Source organism: Mizuhopecten yessoensis, unplaced genomic scaffold, assembly GCF_002113885.1.
Source record: "Mizuhopecten yessoensis strain PY_sf001 unplaced genomic scaffold, ASM211388v2 scaffold6363, whole genome shotgun sequence".
Taxonomy (NCBI): domain Eukaryota; kingdom Metazoa; phylum Mollusca; class Bivalvia; order Pectinida; family Pectinidae; genus Mizuhopecten; species Mizuhopecten yessoensis.
In genome coordinates, this window is record NW_018406512.1 from 1,296,250 (window position 1) to 1,315,616 (window position 19,367).

The 19,367-nt window shown below is 37.7% G+C and overlaps 3 protein-coding genes across 4 annotated transcripts in view; 1 reads left to right on the plus strand and 2 right to left on the minus strand.

Annotated features, from left to right (window-relative positions):
• The window catches only part of LOC110452056 (MICOS complex subunit MIC60-like), an 11,006-nt gene extending 1,496 nt beyond the window's left edge, over positions 1 to 9,510 (minus strand). The window contains exons 1-12 of one of the 2 annotated variants that reach the window (XM_021500334.1): positions 9,379 to 9,510; positions 7,569 to 7,699; positions 6,733 to 6,855; positions 6,027 to 6,102; positions 5,324 to 5,351; positions 4,656 to 4,892; positions 3,993 to 4,132; positions 3,094 to 3,191; positions 2,228 to 2,363; positions 1,906 to 2,032; positions 905 to 1,128; positions 266 to 494 (exon numbers count right to left, since the gene is read on the minus strand). In XM_021500334.1, coding sequence (XP_021356009.1) covers positions 266 to 494; positions 905 to 1,128; positions 1,906 to 2,032; positions 2,228 to 2,363; positions 3,094 to 3,191; positions 3,993 to 4,132; positions 4,656 to 4,892; positions 5,324 to 5,351; positions 6,027 to 6,102; positions 6,733 to 6,855; positions 7,569 to 7,699; positions 9,379 to 9,417 — 1,588 coding nt within the window. In that variant the 5' untranslated portion in view covers positions 9,418 to 9,510. The remainder of the gene's footprint in view (positions 1 to 265; positions 495 to 904; positions 1,129 to 1,905; positions 2,033 to 2,227; positions 2,364 to 3,093; positions 3,192 to 3,992; positions 4,133 to 4,655; positions 4,893 to 5,323; positions 5,352 to 6,026; positions 6,103 to 6,732; positions 6,856 to 7,568; positions 7,700 to 9,378) is intronic. The other variant, XM_021500335.1, reaches the window with a different exon arrangement.
• Positions 9,511 to 9,748: 238 nt separating this feature from the next.
• LOC110452023 (39S ribosomal protein L35, mitochondrial-like) lies at positions 9,749 to 14,231 on the plus strand. The gene is made up of 3 exons (XM_021500282.1): positions 9,749 to 9,806; positions 12,307 to 12,487; positions 13,710 to 14,231. Exons 1-3 carry the CDS (start codon positions 9,776 to 9,778, stop codon positions 14,074 to 14,076), a joined length of 579 nt encoding a protein of 192 aa, XP_021355957.1. The 5' UTR covers positions 9,749 to 9,775; the 3' UTR covers positions 14,077 to 14,231.
• Positions 14,232 to 18,307: 4,076 nt separating this feature from the next.
• LOC110452031 (transforming growth factor-beta-induced protein ig-h3-like) overlaps positions 18,308 to 19,367 on the minus strand; it is a 14,288-nt gene continuing 13,228 nt past the window's right edge. Inside the window, exons 6-8 of the mRNA XM_021500293.1 lie at positions 19,206 to 19,299; positions 18,860 to 18,970; positions 18,308 to 18,547 (exon numbers count right to left, since the gene is read on the minus strand). Of these exons, the coding sequence (XP_021355968.1) occupies positions 18,420 to 18,547; positions 18,860 to 18,970; positions 19,206 to 19,299 (333 nt within the window). The 3' untranslated portion in view covers positions 18,308 to 18,419. The remainder of the gene's footprint in view (positions 18,548 to 18,859; positions 18,971 to 19,205; positions 19,300 to 19,367) is intronic.

Here is a 19,367-nt window from a genome sequence, read left to right on the forward strand (position 1 = left end):
GGGGGGGGGGAGTCTACAAAAGGTGAGATGGCAAATTAGTTGCCTCATACAACTACTATAAAAATTAATAAAACTGTAATTAAATTATGCCATGACATTCGCATCTTAATTTGTAAAAAAACAATAGGCAGTGCTTTCCCCAACAATGTTTCTTATCAGAGAAAATATAAGTTTAAGCACTAAATCATGTAATAGACACTCCAACTCAAGCTCATCATCAACTCTAAGGTTTACTACTGTTTCCCACAGCTAGTTTAATGCTTACCTTCCACTGCCGCCTCAATACCCCCTAACCTAGCCTGGCAACCAGCGATTTGTGTTTTATAGCCCAAACGTTCCTCTAAAATTTTGTCCTGGAGTTGGGCATCAAATCGTTCAGCGAGTTCAAGCTCTTGCATCGCCAACTTATTTCCTAAATTGTCAACATGTGCAGAAGCCTGCATTGCTAACATGTGTCTAAGTTCCTTCTCATAATCTTCATGTGCCTCAGTGGCCTGTCAAATGACAAAACACATACACAGGTTATATCCAAGGATCTGTGCCTTGTTTTACTTGCAGTAATAGTTTTTTTCTCTCTCAATATCACAAAAAAATCTTTTAATATGTGTGCAGATCTAGATATAAACATTGATTAACTCAATTATTTGATAAGAAATTGATGTCAGAAACAAATGTGTTCACGACAAAAGCCTAGTTTGGAATGTTCAGTGAAATTAAAAAAAAATAGGTCTGAAGCAAACAAAGTAGGTCATATTAAAGTTATATCAGATTTAGTGTTTAAATTATACTTTTCCCTGCATTTTTTTCTCTTCAATTTCCTGAGTGCGGTATGATATGAACTTCAATGCACTTTTATCACTTTATGAGAAATGAACTGCAAGGGTAAGAAAAAACATATACTCACCCAGTTTTCCTTTTCCATTGCAAACTGCTGCTGTAGTTTCTCCAAAGCGTTATTCATACTGAGATTAGCTACATGGTCATCCTCACGTTTCTGGTAATCTATTGCGGCCTGGAGCCGCTGCTTCTCCATGGCGATCTGCTCAGCCAGCTGGAGCTGCAACTGTTCTATCCGTCCATGTGCGTGTCCAATTAGCAAGTTCAGCTCCTCCTCGCTGAGGGTCTGACCTGCACAAGGATAGGGACTCGAAACACTCACATACATCATTGACACTGTGCATTATAGTAAAAATACCAATTAACACAGACTACCAATAAAAATCATAAGGTGGTCATATTCACAATTTTGGTAAAGCACCTTAAGACTCTTCCATCTATGAAGAGTCTTTGATTCTACCATATCGGGGTCTTGAGAAGAAGATTTTTGAAATTTTAGTCAATTTGACCCTTTTTGGCCCTGCCCCTCAGGCCCCTGGGGGCTGGGGACCAAATCAGCCACTATTTCTGTTGACCTTTAGCCATGGAAGGTTTCTGCAAAATTTCATTGAAATTGGTTCAGGGGTTTTGGAGAAGAAGTCGATTGTGTAAATTGCTTACGGACGCACGACGGATGACAGACGACGACGCACAAAAGGCGATCGCAATAGGTCACTTGAGACTTTGTCTCAGGTGACCTTAAAATGTACCTTCATACAAAAATTTAGTTTCCACTTACAGAGAAAACAAAAACAGGAAAACATTTGAATTTTAAGACATCTGGATTCTCTGAAAAACTGGATTACATATTGATGCTAATCAAGCTTTGAACTGGGCCAGATTATGAAAGCAGTTCAATGTTTATCAAGATTATATAATCCTTGCTTCCAGATGAAAATGTCAACACATGTAGCTAACAATGATAGATGTTGGACATGAAATACTTTCCAAAGTACACTTTGCCTTACGATTAATTAACGTTGTTATATTGAATCTACAGTGATGATAACAATGGCTACACCAGTTCACCTTTTCCTGCGCCCAGTTTTTTATCCGGCATCAAACTTTGTAATTCTCTCTGAAATTGCATCTTTCCCTTCTCAATGAGTTCAGTAAACTGTTCAGTTGTTTTATACTCGGATTCACTCTTCTTTATCTGAAAGCAGAATCACATTTTGTGAGAAAAGTTGTTTTCTAAATTTTTACAACATTGTGTTCATTGTCTTGAAATGATTAATTGGAATATACCAGGAATTTCAATAATTTGGGGAATTGTTTTTCAATGTCAAATAGCTGTAAATCATTATTTATAAACAAGCATGACTGGAAACAAAGATCTCTGGATATTTACCGTTTCTACCATGAGGTCCATCTGACTTGTAAGTTTACTAAGGCGGTCTTCGGCTGCTGTGACTACTTTGTTAGCCTTCACATCAGCATTCTCTTTCACTTCTTGAATCACAGAATTCAGTCTTCCTAGCTCCTCCCTACAATTAGAATTTTCCTTGTATTTCATGAGATTTATCACTCTTGTTGGCCCAGATGTTAGCATTATTGTGTGGGGAGGGCTTATTGTGGGAGGAAACCGGATTACCTGGATAAAACCCACATGCAATGGTCAGGCAGGTGAACCAATACCTCCTTTCATGTCTAAATTGGGAACTGAACCCCAGCTGCCATGGTAAATGGCGAGGGCCTTATCCGCTGCACCACCCCTATAGAGTACCATACTGCACCACCCCTATAGGGTACCATACTAAACATCATCAACAAACTCGTAATATGTGTCTAAACAAAAGATATTCAATACTTAATAATGTTTATCTTGAAGCTTAAGATTTTAAGTATAAACGATTTTAAGTATAAACCTATGATCTATCAGATGAATCAATTACCTGTCTTTAGTTCATTTGATCCAAACATACAATAAGACATATTGATTTTATCAGAAACCCTACGCATTTAGATAACTAAACAGTTGACCTTGACCTCCCAGGGCTGTGTTTTTTAAATCTCACCTGGCTTTACAGATGACCCACCTCAGACAGTAGTCCTTGATCTCACTTAAGAGAGTTATGAGTTTTACCTGGCTTAGCTTTGACTTTTCCTGGCTTTGTTTTCAGTTTTACCTTGCCTTGTTTTGAGTTTTACCTTGCCTTGTTTTGAGTTTTATCTGGCTTTGTTTTCAGTTTTATCTAGCTTTGTTTTCAGTTTTACCTGGCTTTGTTGACGACACTGTCAGACACACTAGCTATTTGCTTCCATGCTTGGGAGGCCTCCACCACACTCTGCCACTGACCATCCTTATCCTCAATCTAATAACAAACATTACGAGTCAAGTGCAAGTTATGTTGACAGTTGTCCTACACCTAGCAATGTATGAAAAGTATACAAAATGTTTAGCCCTGCCTTCATCAGCATCAATATACATCTGAATTAAATCAAAACAGTACCAACCGCAGTCCCCTACAACAAGTGTCAATCAAGTCCTTAAATAGATTTTAAGCGATTCTTTATGCTAAATTACAGAAGAGGGAGTTGAGACACAACATCCTTAATCAGTGATGTATCTTCTATATACAGTCTTCACACTGATGTAAGTAAATATCCAGGAAAAAGTGCAAACCATGCAGCAAATCTCTTCAAAAAGTCAGAGTTTATGCTTAATTGTATAAATAAACACACATTAATGATAACAAAAACATAGGAGGTTGGAACTCTCCATACAATTCACCCTTAACTCATTCAAGAGTTTTTATCGTTACCATACTATATCCATCCAGAGCAACCTTGCATTATTATGGAGGCTGTATAAAATTATAATCCTAAACCTAAGATGCATTTCAGTGAAATTTTACTATGAGGGGTCAGATATAAGAGGAATAAGTAAGATGACAGAGCCTTCCCATCATCAAAGTTTACACTAATAAGTTATAACACTATTGTGTGACCATACTTAACTGCTGCTCCGACTGAAGGACATCAACAAAATTATGGATTTAAGTCAAACAGTATTAACGATCTCAAGGATCAATATGCTGTGAAAAAAAGTTCACTTTAATTTCAATGAAACACAAACTTTGTAAAATGACATGGAGGAAAAGATTACTAATTACCGGAGAATTGTCATCCAACGCTCTCTTCAGACTTTGTGTGTGTGCCTTGATCTTCTCCAGCACCTGACTTTGGGTTTCTAAGGCCTCTGTCACTATCTTGTTAACATCTTCCAATGGCCCATCCAAATTCTTTAACAATGCTATTTATTTCAAACAAAATCATCATTAATAATAACATATTTCTGAAGGCACATTTTGTAAACATTTTCACTAGCCACTTCAAACACGACTTTTTTTAATTGAAAGTAAATTACATGGGACAAAAAGAAGATAAATGTTATAGAATTGGGTAATAATCACAGGTAATATATGTTTTATAGCCTTTTCTATCCATAATTCCAAAGATAGGAGTCCAATGAGGTTGCCCCAATATACATTTCTTTATGTGACAATATGGTTGTGTACTGTTAAACTTAACAATTGATGGTGTTCAGTTTGGCCGGGTTGGCTTGGCTTTATAAATTTATCTAAAAATAGCAATCATTCAATTGCAAACCAGGACATTGTCAGAACTCCAAGGTGAGAAAGCATTCATTATGTAGTATGTCACTGATCATGACCTACTGAAGGAATATAACAGGTTAAGATGGAACATTCTACATTTCTTAGTGATCTCTGTTCCTATAGCACATGACTGAATGACATCCAAGGAGAAATAAATACCTGAGTTGTGTGCGGTCCTTTCAGCTTGTTTCTTTTCTTCTTCACGTTTCTTTATTTCTTCGTCTTTCATTCGTTCTTCCTGTTTCTTCTTTTCTTCATGTTTCTTCCTTTCTTCTTCTGCTGATTTTTTCTTGGCTTCCATTTTCTGCTCTTTCTCTAATTTCTTTTTATCTTTTTCTTCTTGTTCCTTTTTCCTTTTTTCAGCTAGATCTGTGTCATTTGGTTTGCCTGTAATTTCTGAATGAGAATTAGCAGAAAGTTTGTATTTCTTTGTAAAACCACAAATAAAAAGGGCAACAAACGTCTGCATTATGAGGATATTTTATAACAAAACACAGTTCAGGAGGTCTTAACCAGTTGAAGGAAGATACCAGAATAAATGTATGTACGTTAATTTTTAATAAAACTTTCAATTTTAAAATCTAAATCATCTTAATAGTGTCAAGATTTTTTTCATTCAGTGAGTGTGTGACAAGCTAAATTGAAATTTTTAGTTTATAGAACAAAATTTAACAATCTTTTTCATAAGACATGAAAACTCACCAAAGATTATCTTTATTGTGGCACACTTACAATATTACATTTTAGCTACCAGTTGTGCACCAACAAATTAAGCATTCAAATAAGTTAAATTGAATTTAGGATATATATATTAAACAGGATCTCACCTGGAGCAGGAGTCTTTATTTCTTGCTGCTGGACCATAATAGAAAACAAAAATTACAGTAATTATACAAGGTTAAACAAAATCTATCACAGCAACAAATGGATCAACTAAAGGGCAGCTATTGAAAAGTAAATTCCCATTTACTTAATTTGTAATGAATTGCAGGAATAGTTATCTCCCCTGTATACTTCATAAGCAATAATTGGAATAACCACTTAATTAGCACCCCTATTTACTTTATTAGCAATAATTTATCCCGTTTTATTTACTTTATTGGCATTATCTGGAATGATCAGTTATCTCCCCTGTCCTTAAATGGGGACCAACATATGAGTATTGTATAATATGAAACTGCTTTTTCTTGTTTGTCTTTTTAATTGAGTGGAACTTTGAATATATCTTTAAGTACAATGGCCATATGTAAAACTTAATGACCAACAAATTCTCAATCAAAATGATTGCTGAATAGAATTTTTTAAAAACAAAGAAAGCTTGAATTAAAATTATATCAGATGTAAATCTGTGAAATTAACTATTATTTTATATTATTTGTTTTTCATAACCTTCAGAAACATATAAAAAATTTCACTTTGACTACAACATCAATTTAATTAGGATTGCAGTGAAATAATCGTGATCTTTTTGTTAAACCCAAGTCTGGAGAATGTTTATGTTGTCACAACTAGAAAATGTTTAGAACCTACCTGTGATGGCGGTGCGTCTATAGGTTTCTTCTTTGCTAAAGGTGGTGGCCATATCTCTGCTGGAACCTTTTCAGTGCTAGAAATGTAACAAACAAATCTTAACTACGCTAAAGTGTCCAGGTATCAAGGTACAGTTGTCTAGTGGTAGGACGCCTGGCTCATGACCAAAGGGTTCGGGTTCGAGTCACGGCACAGCAATACGTTGTATCTTTGAGCAAGATACTTTACTCTGCTTGTTCCAGTCTACTCAGCTGTAAATGAGTATGTGGTTGGGCAGTGCTAGAATTGTAGAATGCTAGCTGTGAATGCCGAAATGGCAGCACCAGCTGTATGCTCCCCAATGAGCTGAGAAAGATATTGGCTGGTTACAAAGGCCCTATAACCGCGGAGAATAATTTGTGAACCACTTTGAGACGACCTAAGAACTAGGTTGTGATAAAGCGGTATATAAGAACCTTGAATTATTAAGTATTATTATTATCAAATGTTAATATATTTATCAAATCATCTGGCAATAGTTCTAAGCCCATTCCTGTCAACAAACCCATCCATATATTATAAGCTCACCAAACTAATGACGATTGAACAGTGGCCCAAACACATACACCAGATTGAATGACCATCTCACCTTGAGTAACTTGAAGAATGCAAAGAGCTTTTTCCTCCACCCATTCAACATGTATATCAGGTTCTAATGTCAACTTACCTAGGAGCAGATGTCAAGTTAAGCTGTTCCTTCACCCAATCAAGAATGGACGGGTCATACCAGTAGAGTCCTGCTCCAGCTCCACTCAACAAAACCAGTCCACCCAGTAACTTAGGAACACGACTAAGAAGAAAACAGGAATACATGTCTCGTATAGAACACTGCAAATACAATAACACCCAAAGATTATAACCGCCAATAGTTGATATATCAATGCAACACATATCAACTGCCAATTTGTGACAACAAATAATTCAACTTTTATATTAGTATAATGCATGGTGAAGCTACTATTAAATTGTTTGTTATCACAAACTTGTCTGGAGAGAATAAGCTTAATCAGGAAAGCACTGGTTCAGTTATCCTAGATTGTACCCATAGTAAAATACTACAAAAAGTTACAATTACAGGACATTCATATAAACATTACCAGCAAAAATGCATTTCATTTGAGTCAGTATGAATGCAAAAACTCGTTGTGACGTAACATGTGGTTTACTTATGACGTCATAGATTAACCTTGTTCAATGAGAGTCTTGTCGTTCGTTCGTTTCGGATAACATGGAGAATGCGTCAATTGCTCAAATGACTACAGTTAATTATTGGCACCAAGGTCATTTAGATATAGGGCTGTTCCGCCAATGTCGTTTAAAGGACTATGCATATTATATACAAAACACAGTAAATGAATTAATTATTTAAGAACAACTAAATGAAACTAAACAACTGTTCTATAGTAAACCGTTCAATCCATATATTTACATTTATTAATATTTATAACAATAGACATTAAATATTATCAATCCTATGTATGTAGCCAGTAATGAAAGATATACCTTGGCCGTGGTGGTGGTTCTGCTGGTGGCGGAACATTGGCCTTTGGTTTTTGACTAGCACTTTTTGTCTCCTTGCCTGATGCAGGTGGCTTGGTGCTCAATCTGCGCAATCCAGGTCTTAATCCAACACACTGTAAATATAAGAAATGGAAATTAATACCTACAACAGCTTTATCATTATCAGAGGTTTTATTTTCATGATACCTGGTACTTACATAAAATAAACATGCACTCTCTATCCTTAATCTAAAAACAAACCATTGGCAACCTTCTGTTACATGTACTATTTGAATATATATCTATATATGTTAATACTTGTAGAACATTGAAATTCATATTGCTGGCCATCCTCGATACCACAGGGGTTACGCTCCCTTTCGTTCTCTGCCCCCCCCTCCCCCCCCTCCGGAATATGTCAAAGCAAAATCGAAGACTCTGTATGCGCCACCTTGTGAAAGAGACGAGAAGACTAGTTTGACCCTTTGATGTATATCAAAAGAATCTTGCTGTCGATATGTCCAAGTCTAGTGTACATGTCAGGGCCAGTGAAAACCTGGGCTAATTGTTACTCCTTTAACATAAGAGGCCGCTGGCCAGCCTTTTTTTCTATCGGATATGATTTTGCCGACTGTGACGGTGCCTGTCAAAAGTTTCTCGGCGTGTACCGTAAAAACTCGTGTAATTTGTGGGGGGTGCGCAGAATACATCTAGGTGTAAGCAATTTCAAGTTTTTTTTTCATGAAAAGATCGACGATTCTGGCAGACCGCCATCTTGGACACAAGATAATCTCCCTTGGTGCACCGAACTCAAAAACACCTAATTCCTATGCCAGAGAATTGCCTATCAACTTACGTTTCGACATCTCGGCGCGTAATTACGAAAAATGTAGTTGTTCAATTTGAAGCTCCGTTCCATGTAGGTAAGTTCTGCTAATTGGTTTTTTTCAAATCACCTATGCGTACAGCATGTTTTTTTCTTCGGCTCACTTTCATGTTGATCTCTCGTCTAACACTACGTAAACAATTGATTGATAATAACCTCGCGAATTATTTCAATATTTATTTAATGAAGCATCGTCAAAATACTCTGCTTTTATTTCACCAGGAGATATGCACCATCGGTTACAAAACATCGAATAACTTATTAATTGATGTTTTATAAGCAAGTAAATGTTTTATGTAAAATATTGCTAAAATGAATTGATGTGCGACATGTGTGTTAAAGTGACTTTTTTTTTTCTAAAATAACAGTTTGAAGTGCGACCCGGGCGCGGGCCGCTTGTTTCCCAGATATTATAGAGGGCCGGAGTTCTGACGTTAATCGACGACAGACCGATATGAAAAAAGTCGATAAAACGTCAGAATAATTCGGACTAGACTAGTACCAAAAAAATGCAACAATGAAAATCAACTTTGTCACCGGAAATTAAGTTACTGGATTAAAATCATACATTTCACAGACTCACCTGTTAAACAGTTTGTACACCTTTTTTTAATATGCATTAAGAAAATACTTGTTTGTTTACAAATTTCCTATAAGCGCCGAATTGCCGGTGCTCCAGAAGCTAACAAACAGGAGGCAATTTTAATAATGATTGGAAAATAATGGGAGCAAACCGAATATCCACATGCGTTAGAATTGGGAGTGAACGGGACCTGGGGCCTCAATAGTTTATTAAATATATACGTTTGCCGGTTCGGCATTCTTCACATGTCAGGTTCCCGTGTTCAAGGACACGTCCTATGCATGCAATGCCAGTTATACAAATGTATGTATGCTACCATCTCGGTCTTATATAGGGCAACCTACTCGTATTCCAGATCGTACGTGTGTTGTTGCTCTCCACATTTCAATGATTCTTTGAAATTCCAAACTTAGCCGGCTAACTCATCGGTCACCGCCGACCTACCAACATGGCCTCTGTTTCTGAACGGATATTTCAATGTTATTGTAAAACGATCATTTAAAACCGGATCATACAACCATTTTCCGGAAATGATGTTAAAATAAGAATAATTTTCGGTTTGGAAATTTTTGCTATCCTTCATAAGAACATTACGAATTTACACAGAAAAGAAAATATAATTCGAATGATTAATTTAATTCTTCAACGCTCGATTTCTCGTAAGTAAAGGTCCGCTCCGGAAATATCAGTTTTCGTATCGGATATTCTTTTGACTTTTATTAACACCCTACACCGTCCAAGATGGCTGCGCCCTTGAAGCAGTGCTTGCTTGGTAAGTTTATAGTAATAATGATAATAATATACAACATTTGGTAAAGCGCCCTATCTAGCTTACTTAAGCCACTCTAAAGCACTTTACATTTCATAGATATACAATTAATACAGTTAGCATATATACATTAATCAATACATTTTTTGAGGAATTTGTAGGAGCTGCCTTATACTATGCCACCTGGCTAATATCTCCCTATGTGTGTATGCCTGCGTCTGTGATGGATATTTAACACAATTTAATACGATAAATAATGGACGCAGGCTGTAAGCCTCTGTGTCCATATCAGTTGATATTACAATATTTACAGTATGATATACTTCTGGTGTACAATTAACATGTCCTTTATCATATATATAAAATTAAGTTAATCATTTGTTGGCTGCCCTGCAGGTAGGGCGTAAGAATTGTACCTGCTGCCCCCAATTGCATGATCGTAAGAGGCGACTAAATTTGGGACCTTAACTCTTCTCTCCTTTCTAAATAACTTTCTTCTTCCTAATGTCTCCCTTGACAACGCCTCACTTTTGGCCATTTGTTGAGCGTTTGCCCATGTGAGGAAGGCTTTTGGTTCTGTCCCCTGGCCGAGACATACCGAAGTCTTTAAAAATGGTAGTTTCTACTCCTGCTTAACGCTCAGCAAACAAAATCAAACAAACAAACAAACGCTCAGCAAATTTAGGAGTGGGACGACTGGTTCACCCGTTGTCAGTATAATGTGACCGGGTGCACGTGGGGCGTCCTGCTGGGTGTCTTCGGCAGTATGTTTCAGTGAGGTATCACTATAAAGTCAGCACCAGTTCCGCGCTATCACAAGGAGACAAACATGAACAGCCTCCCAAAATACACACACATACACTACATGCATGCATCTTGCACACAGGGGAGGCCGTCCTTAAATGACCTTAGCTGTTAATAGGACATTAAACAAAATCGAAAAAAAAAGAAAAAAAAAAAGGTTGGTATTTTCCCAGTGATTGTCCAGTAAAATTTCAAAATGTTTGACATCTTCTGCATCTATAACATCTTGCGGCAAGTTGTTCCAGGCATCTACTACGTGGAAGCTGAAAAAGTTTTTTCTAATGTCTAGGTTACAACGCTTTTTGAATATTTTTTGTGAGTGTCCCCTTGTCCTGTTGGTGGTATCCATTTGGAACATATTTGTCGCGACTCGTTCATCATAAATCTTCTTCATTATTTTGAATACGTCGATCAGGTCCCCTCTATTCCTTCGGTGTTCTAAGGTTGGCAGGTTTAGTCTCTGCAAGCGTTCATGGTACGATCATTTTTTAAAACCCGGTACGAGATATGTTATTTATTCGAGATGTTTGTAGTGGGACCGTGCTTCCAACGGCATCATTTATAGTGCCACTTAACTTGAATACTTCAGGCTATAGCACAGATACTGCAACATCCACCCCAGACCAATTTATACTCCACCTCGGGTTGTTCAAGTTGTGTGGGCAAGAGAAAAACGCTTTCTCTGAATATCCATGCGTAGGAAGACTTCAGGGATCGAGCCCCGGCCGTCTGCGTGGAAGGCCACAGTGTTATCCACTCTACCAAATACTAATCCGCCCATAAATATTATTGTAATATTTAACTGATAATCGGTGTTACAAATTTTCAGCTTTTTCTCTTCACAAAAGTTGCATAATTTCTTGCAAGCAGAAGATTTATGACCACCACCCTATTTTATTACTACATCCAATCCAGAGACATGAAGTGAGGAACACTAAAACAGTCATCACCTATAGAACCTAGAGATCGGGATTCGAACCTCAGACTCCCCAAACTTTGGACAGACACTCAACCAGTGATTTTACAACCTAAATTTTACTACCGTCTTCTCCTACATGAATTAGGAATATGTAGCAATATTGTTATTGAAATTTAAAAGATATTCTTAATGTACATGTATTATTTTGGGAAAATATTTAAAGCACTTTAAGTCACGTCCAGGGGAAGCAGCTTGTAATTTACTGTAAAACTAGGCAAAATAATCACTGTCTGCCAATTGAGCCACCAGCTGGTTGTAGATGATCAACCGAGAACAATTCTGTTACATACCCCACTCTAATTTAGTCTTTGCCCCCCCCCNTGAACATCATGGGCCTCTGGAACTAATATAGCTACCTGGTTGCAAATTAGTCGACTATTTCCGTTACACTAGTTAATATTGTACTCTGTTAGCCACCTTCATCAGATAAATGCCTGGTTCTTAGCAGAAAAAAAATTGAAATAGACATCTAGTGCAAATTTAATACATATATGTGTACAAGGTGGATTTATCTTGGGAGGTGATAATGAAATGTTAATAATTTGATTAGGATTAATATATAATTTTACCATTTGAGAAGTATTTTCTTACTCAATACACAATCACAAGTATACACAAAACATCTTTGAATACCTGTACATTAATACTACAAAACAGAAGTTATTCAAATAGTTTGCTGGACACTTTCCAACTTATACATACGTATATGTTATTTTACAGGAATGGGCAATCTCACTTCAAAGTTTGGTCGACTGGCAGTGAATCCAAGACAGATGGCGTCAATTAATAGAGCTGTCACATACTGTGTAAACCGGCAACAGTTCAGTGTGCTGGCCAGTGTCCGAGCCACAGTTCCTTCTCCTACCATCAAACAAACCTCACTACCAACGTCTTATCACGGGTAAGTCACATACTGTGTTAACAGGCAACAGTTCAGTGTGCTGGCCAGTGTCCGGGCCACCGTTCCTTCTCCAACCATCAAACAAACCTCACTACCAACATCTTATTACGGATAAGCTGCATAACTTAGATCTTATAATGCCAATGGGTAAACTCCACCACCAACAACGTACCATGGGTAAGCCTCATAATTTAGATCTTATAATGGGTTTTACCTCATCACTTAATGCTTTAATGGGTAACCTCCACAGTCAACATCGTATCATTGGTAAGAATCATAACTTGCATCTTATAGGGCAATGTGTTCTAGATAATTCTAAAAATTCCAAGAAATTGGCTTTTTCTTTGTGTAAGTGTTGCACATGTAGTATTATAAGGACAAGTGCATGATCTGTTGTCCAATTATCCATGGCTGTTTGACAAATAAAAAACATTGCTAATGTGGTAGAATTAATACCATATTCGACCTAATATAGCACACTGTTCGTTTACAAAAACAGAAAAGAGGTGCTCTTAATAAATCCCCTTCATGCTCAATTTGACCTTTTCCATATGTGTTCAAACCGACCTCCCAAATATTTGTGCAATCTTTCAAAGGACAAATAACTTTATGGAGACAATTGGCGTAATCTTGAATCAGGAAACGATGCTAGACCACTGGCTAACATTGCCTGGTAATTTAAATGCTTAAGGGAACAAAGCCATTCGACAAAAACCTGAAGATTGTATTAGCAGATTAGTGAAGTATGCAACATATTTAGGGGATTTCATTATGTCACCTATCCTCTTACCCAGAAAAAATGTGGAGTTCCTTTATATGGGCATGTGTGCTTATTAGGTTTGATATGGTAATAAACATTTGAAGTACAAGAGTAACAAGTGCAGTGAAATAAGTACATGAGATTTTTCAAAATTGAAAAGAAACAATTCTGTATTTCTGTCTTTTATTTTACTGAAGTTTGTTATCATGCATGTTACTACAGTAATTATCCTCATTGTTCCATTTCCTACCTAGTTTACTGCCAACAGTAAGGTCTTTTTTCCTCTTTACAATTTCATTGCAAGTTTTACCCAATCTATAGCCAAACAAACCCCTTTATGATACAAAAATTCTCGGGACAAATGGTGGGAGAATAATAAAGTTTGCTGTACATTTCTATATAGTGATTAAGTTTAAAGCAACAAGGTTAGACTACATTGAACTTATTTTTGTTTCCTCATAGGTCACTGACACAGTTGTGCTCCCCATTCCTACAACCGGTACGTACTAAGACAATGGTCAGCTTTAAGAAAGGAAAGCAAAAAACAGTCCCTGCTGTTGTAGCTCGGTTTAAGCGGATGGAGTGGGGTGGTTGGATTCGTACAAAATCAGGCAAGAACAAGAGAATGTGGGCAAAGTCTTTACAGCGTCGTTATCGACTACAGCAACATGTCATGTGTAACGGCCAACAAAGCAAACTGCTTGATAAGATGGTCACGGGGTACTGGCGGAGACACCGACACTACCCAGACGATCCCTATGCTCCCTATCACAAACGTACAAACATCCTGAATTCTGACAAGAGTGATGTACCCCCATTCCTGCCATAACATAACTGTCGATCCTGATAGGGACAACACATTGGAGTTGTATCATTGGTCTTGTAAATTATGCTGCACATGTTGATACTATGTATATTTGATTGGGTTAATATTGTTTAAAATGTGCTGTTTTCGTCTGCCATTAAACATCATAATAATTCCTATAAACTGTTATTGTCTGTACTTTGTTATACCTTCATTAGCCCGAGTTCATTAGCTCGAGTTTCCTCTGGCCCTGATGTCAGACATCTATCTGTCAAATTGTCTAAGTCTGGTGTCGGGGCCTGCCATCTATCTGTCAAATTGGCTAAGTCTGGTGTCGGGGCCTGACATCTATCTGGCAAATTGTCTAAGTCTGGTGTCAGGGCCTGACATCTATCGGTCAAATTGTCTAAGTCTGGTGTCGGGGCCTGACATCTGTCTGTCAATTTGTCTAAGTCTGGTGTCAGGGCCTGACATCTTTCTGTCAATTTGTCTAAGTCTGGTGTCGGGGCCTGACATCTATCTGGCAAATTGTCTAAGTCTGGTGTCAGGGCCTGACATCTATCTGTCAAATTGCCTAAGTCTGGTGTCAGGGCCTGACATCTATCTGTCAAATGGTCTAAATCTGGTGTCGGGGCCTGACATCTATCTGTCAAAAAGTCTAAGTCTGGTGTCAGGGCCTGACATCTATCGGTCAAATTGTCTAAGTCTGGTGTCGGGGCCTGACATCTATCTGGCAAATTGTCTAAGTCTGGTGTCAGGGCCTGACATCTTTCTGTCAAATTGTCTAAGGCTGGTGTCAGGGCCTGACATCTATCTGTCATATTGTATAAGTCTGGTGTCAGGGCCTGACATCTGTCTGTCAAATTGTCTAAGTCTGGTGTCAGGGCCTGACATCTTTCTGTCAAATTGTCTAAGGCTGGTGTCAGGGCCTGACATCTATCTGTCATATTGTATAAGTCTGGTGTCAGGGCCTGACATCTGTCTGTCAATTTGTCTAAGTCTGGTGTCGGGGCCTGACATCTATCTGGCAAATTGTCTAAGTCTGGTGTCAGGGCCTGACATCTATCTGTCAAATTGGCTAAGTCTGGTGTCAGGGCCTGACATCTATCTTTCAAATTGCATAAGTCTGGTGTCAGGGCCTGACATCTATCTGTCAAATGGTCTAAATCTGGTGTCGGGGCCTGACATCTATCTGTCAAAAAGTCTAAGTCTGGTGTCAGGGCCTGACATCTATCGGTCAAATTGTCTAAGTCTGGTGTCGGGGCCTGACATCTGTCTGTCAATTTGTCTAAGTCTGGTGTCAGGGCCTGACATCTATCTTTCAAATTGCCTAAGTCTGGTGTCGGGGCCTGACATCTATCTGGCAAATTGTCTAAGTCTGGTGTCAGGGCCTGACATCTTTCTGTCAAATTGTCTAAGTCTGGTGTCGGGGCCTGACATCTGTCTGTCAAATTGTCTAAGTCTGGTGTCAGGGCCTGACATCTGTCTGTCAAATTGTCTAAGTCTGGTGTCAGGGCCTGACATCTATCGGTCAAATTGTCTAAGTCTGGTGTCGGGGCCTGACATCTATCTGTCATATTGTCTAAGTCTGGTGTCGTGGCCTGACATCTCTCTGTCAAATTGTCTAAGTCTGGTGTCAGGGCCTGACATCTTTCTGTCAATTTGTCTAAGTCTGGTGTCGGGGCCTGACATCTATCTGTCATATTGTCTAAGTCTGGTGTCGTGGCCTGACATCTCTCTGTCAAATTGTCTAAGTCTGGTGTCGGGGCCTGACATCTGTCTGTCAATTTGTCTAAGTCTGGTGTCGGGGCCTGACATCTATCTGGCAAATTGTCTAAGTCTGGTGTCAGGGCCTGACATCTATCGGTCAAATTGTCTAAGTCTGGTGTCGGGGCCTGACATCTATCTGTCAAATTGTCTAAGTCTGGTGTCAGGGCCAGAGCAAACTCAGGCTATACCGTCATATATGTTATAGCATTGTTTAGAGGATGTAGTTATTATGTCTTCACTTCATTGCTTATGGAAATAACAGTTTGACCAATCCTAATGGAACAATGCTCAGATTGATTAAGTAACAATAGATGATGGAAACAGATTTATGAACGTTTTTTTTCTTACGTACAGGAGTCTGAAGTCCGGTGTTGTTTCAGATTATATTGTTACAGTCTTATGACTTTTTCACATGCATGGTATTTTTGACCAAACATGTATCGCTGTATATAATATATATGTGTCTACATTGTACTTACATAGATCATGTATAGGAAATATATGTGCACACATACTATACCGCACACTAACAGCTTCTGTATAGACACAGTTTGATTTCATACACGTTGTGACTATATGTACTTATGTTTGTAATGTACTCGTAGGTCTAAGTTCATTCCATCAAGTTTTACAACTTACATTATGTGGTTTGTGTGAGAGTTATCTCCCTTAAGGACGTACATTTTATAGTGTTCGTTCGTTTTGTGAGAGTTATCTCCCTTGCAGTAGTTTGATGAACACTATTTCATAATTTATAGTACCTTGGTTTAAGCCCCGATTTTAGTCGATTTACACATGTAAATTCTCGTAGATATTTGACAGGTACGCGTTTCTAAGTTTGGAACTCTACTGAAAAGTTCATGTCTGTGACAGTAGCATACAATCTTAAATCAAACGTATAATGTTAATGTATCATGCACAGGCACGTAACCTTTGTCTGATGGTATTGCCTGTTAGTCATGTGTGGACAATGACGGCCAAAAGTCTTTAATGTTATGTTATTTTCCCATTAGATCCTAGGTTTAATTTACCTCTTTTTATTTTAATTGCAAACAAACAACGGGCCTTCATTACGTCCAAATTTAATCGAACTCTACATCCCTTTAGAGACTTACCTTGTGCTTCCTCTGGTTATGCTTTCTTATCTTTGGCTCTGATATTGAGATATCACTTTTCATCCCATCACAAAAGTACAATAGTTCCACGTTATTACTTGAGACACATTTAAAAAACATACTGTAATAAATTGTTTTGGTCGAATCACTCATCATGGTAAGAATTCTATGAAACAAATGATTATACAAATATTACATGTACTATAGAAGCACTAGATAATTATCTAGCTGTGTTAACTTTCATCTTTTTTGACTAAAATTAAAACCAGAGAATGTTTTGAAAAGTCAATTAAAAATTAATTAAATGAAAAATGATGTACCATAAAAGATAATCGGAGTGTCAATCTGTATATGTTTAGAACGTCAGTAATAGGAACAGTGAAGACTGTCTAATAATTCAGTCCCCTGCTGTTCACAGACCACACCAATACTACACGTTGATGACAGTAGTGGTAAAGATAACATAGTAAACGATACCATCAGGTACAAACTATCTGATAGATTTCCTCATCTTTATCTTATGGTCGCAGAAAACCGACTAAAAGTAGGCTGAGAAAACATTCTGTCATCAGAAGAAGTGAATAGCTAAGGATCTGTGTACCACTGTCAAAAAATGTATCGGAGCATTGAAAGTATAGAAAAATAATCTATAGCAAAGCTCTTCGTGTAAAAATGCAATTATGCCAGACAAGGTTTTGAACCCTAGACCTCCGATCTAAATCATATACTGTCCCTCTAGCCAACTGAACTTCCTAGTAAATGGTGGTCCAGTCACAGTGCGGTTATACCCTACATGAATTCAAAATTCAATCGCAACAACTCCAGGAACTTTCCAGCAATCTCCAGTCTCCAGAAGATTGCAATTCCAAAATCCACATTGGATTCTCTAGTGTTTTGCATACAGTGGGACAGGGGCTCCTAAAAGCTAATCTGTTATGTTTAAAGTTGATCTCCAGCTTAGAGAAATCAAACATATATTTGTGATCAAATCAGTTATGTATATGTCAACATATCTACACCATAGGCAAAGAATTTAGTAATGACAATATAATTAAAACCTCAGGTAATTCAGACTGCTGGCCTAGCTTATGTCTGTGTGGAGATTCCTACCAGGCACCATTATAGTACGGACATGAAACCTAGTCGGGTTCACATTCGAATTTGGTGGATGTATTTAATTTGTAAACCTTTAAGTGATACAGTTACATCTTCTATGGGAGTTACAGATATACAGCTTAACTTTTATCAAAATGTCTTTAATAGTTTAAAGGTGAGGGCCTAGATACAATTTCATTAGAACAAGAGTATGTCCTCAATCATTTACATTTCCTTCATATTCAAGAAGCACAAATGACCAAAATAGACAAAAGCATTTGTAAAAAATATTTTTATTTTTTCCTTTGACAATACAACAATAACAAATCAATGATCAATATACACATGAAATTGACATGTAGCTGGTATTTATGATTGAAGTGATGTTCAATTATTGAGCCGGAAGTGACGTTTGTACTGTGGCGGAAGAAGGACGCTGTCGATGATGTGGATAACTCCGTTGCTTACGGCGTCATCAGGACGGATAACCATAGCGTTATCTACCTTTACCATACCTATTGAAAAAGAAAGCAAGCAATGATATCAGAAATACCTTTCCCCTGTCTAGGACGTAATATTATTTATAAAGATATTCAAAGAAACCAACGTTGTATTTGGTTATCTTAGTACACATAGGCCTATCATAACGTGTCTACTAAGTCCAAACAAAAAGAAAAACAAAATCAGTAAACGGTAGCGGTTTTTTTCTGAAAAATATAAGTAACGGCAATATTTTTGCCCAAATTGAGGATTTATATTTAATTTTTGTGTGTTGGAAAACAAACAAAGTTGATAATTGCTATTACACCTGATCACAAGCTACCGACCATTATCCAGTGAGATGGAGAGGTCCTTGCCCTCCAGCGTGGCGACCTTCTCTCCGTCAGTCAGACCTGCGCTGAAGGCTGTTCCCTTGACAACATGGTACGTCAGTACCTCTGTATATATAAGAAACACGTGTAGAGTTTAAGTGTTTAAGTGCTCTAACAATCATAAATGACTAATTATACATTAAAAGTTGCAGACCTGTAAATATCTTGTTGACTATGGGCATCAATATAGATATCGGTCATTATACTATCTTAGTTAAATAGACCTTCCTTTATTTTATCATAAGCGCTGCAAATACCAGGAGGATGTGTGAAAATGACCCAAAGTAACCTTCTCCCTTACCGGTCAAAGCGGTCTTGTTCTTCAGTAGGTTGTCCAGTGTGCCGGCTGGAAGCTTGGCGAAGGCTTTGTCTGTCGGAGCAAAGAGGGTCAGACCGTCGGCTATAGACAGAAAAGAGCAAACAAAATTTAGTTACCATGATAAACAAAAGATTTGCCAGCTTG

Excerpts from the sequence above, each read along its gene's own strand:
- LOC110452023 (XM_021500282.1), top strand. The coding sequence starts at position 9,776 with ATGGCTGCGCCCTTGAAGCAGTGCTTGCTTG. Across the intron at positions 9,807-12,306 it reads CTTGAAGCAGTGCTTGCTTG|GAATGGGCAATCTCACTTCA; the intron begins GTAAGTTTATAG and ends GTTATTTTACAG. Across the intron at positions 12,488-13,709 it reads CTACCAACGTCTTATCACGG|GTCACTGACACAGTTGTGCT; the intron begins GTAAGTCACATA and ends GTTTCCTCATAG.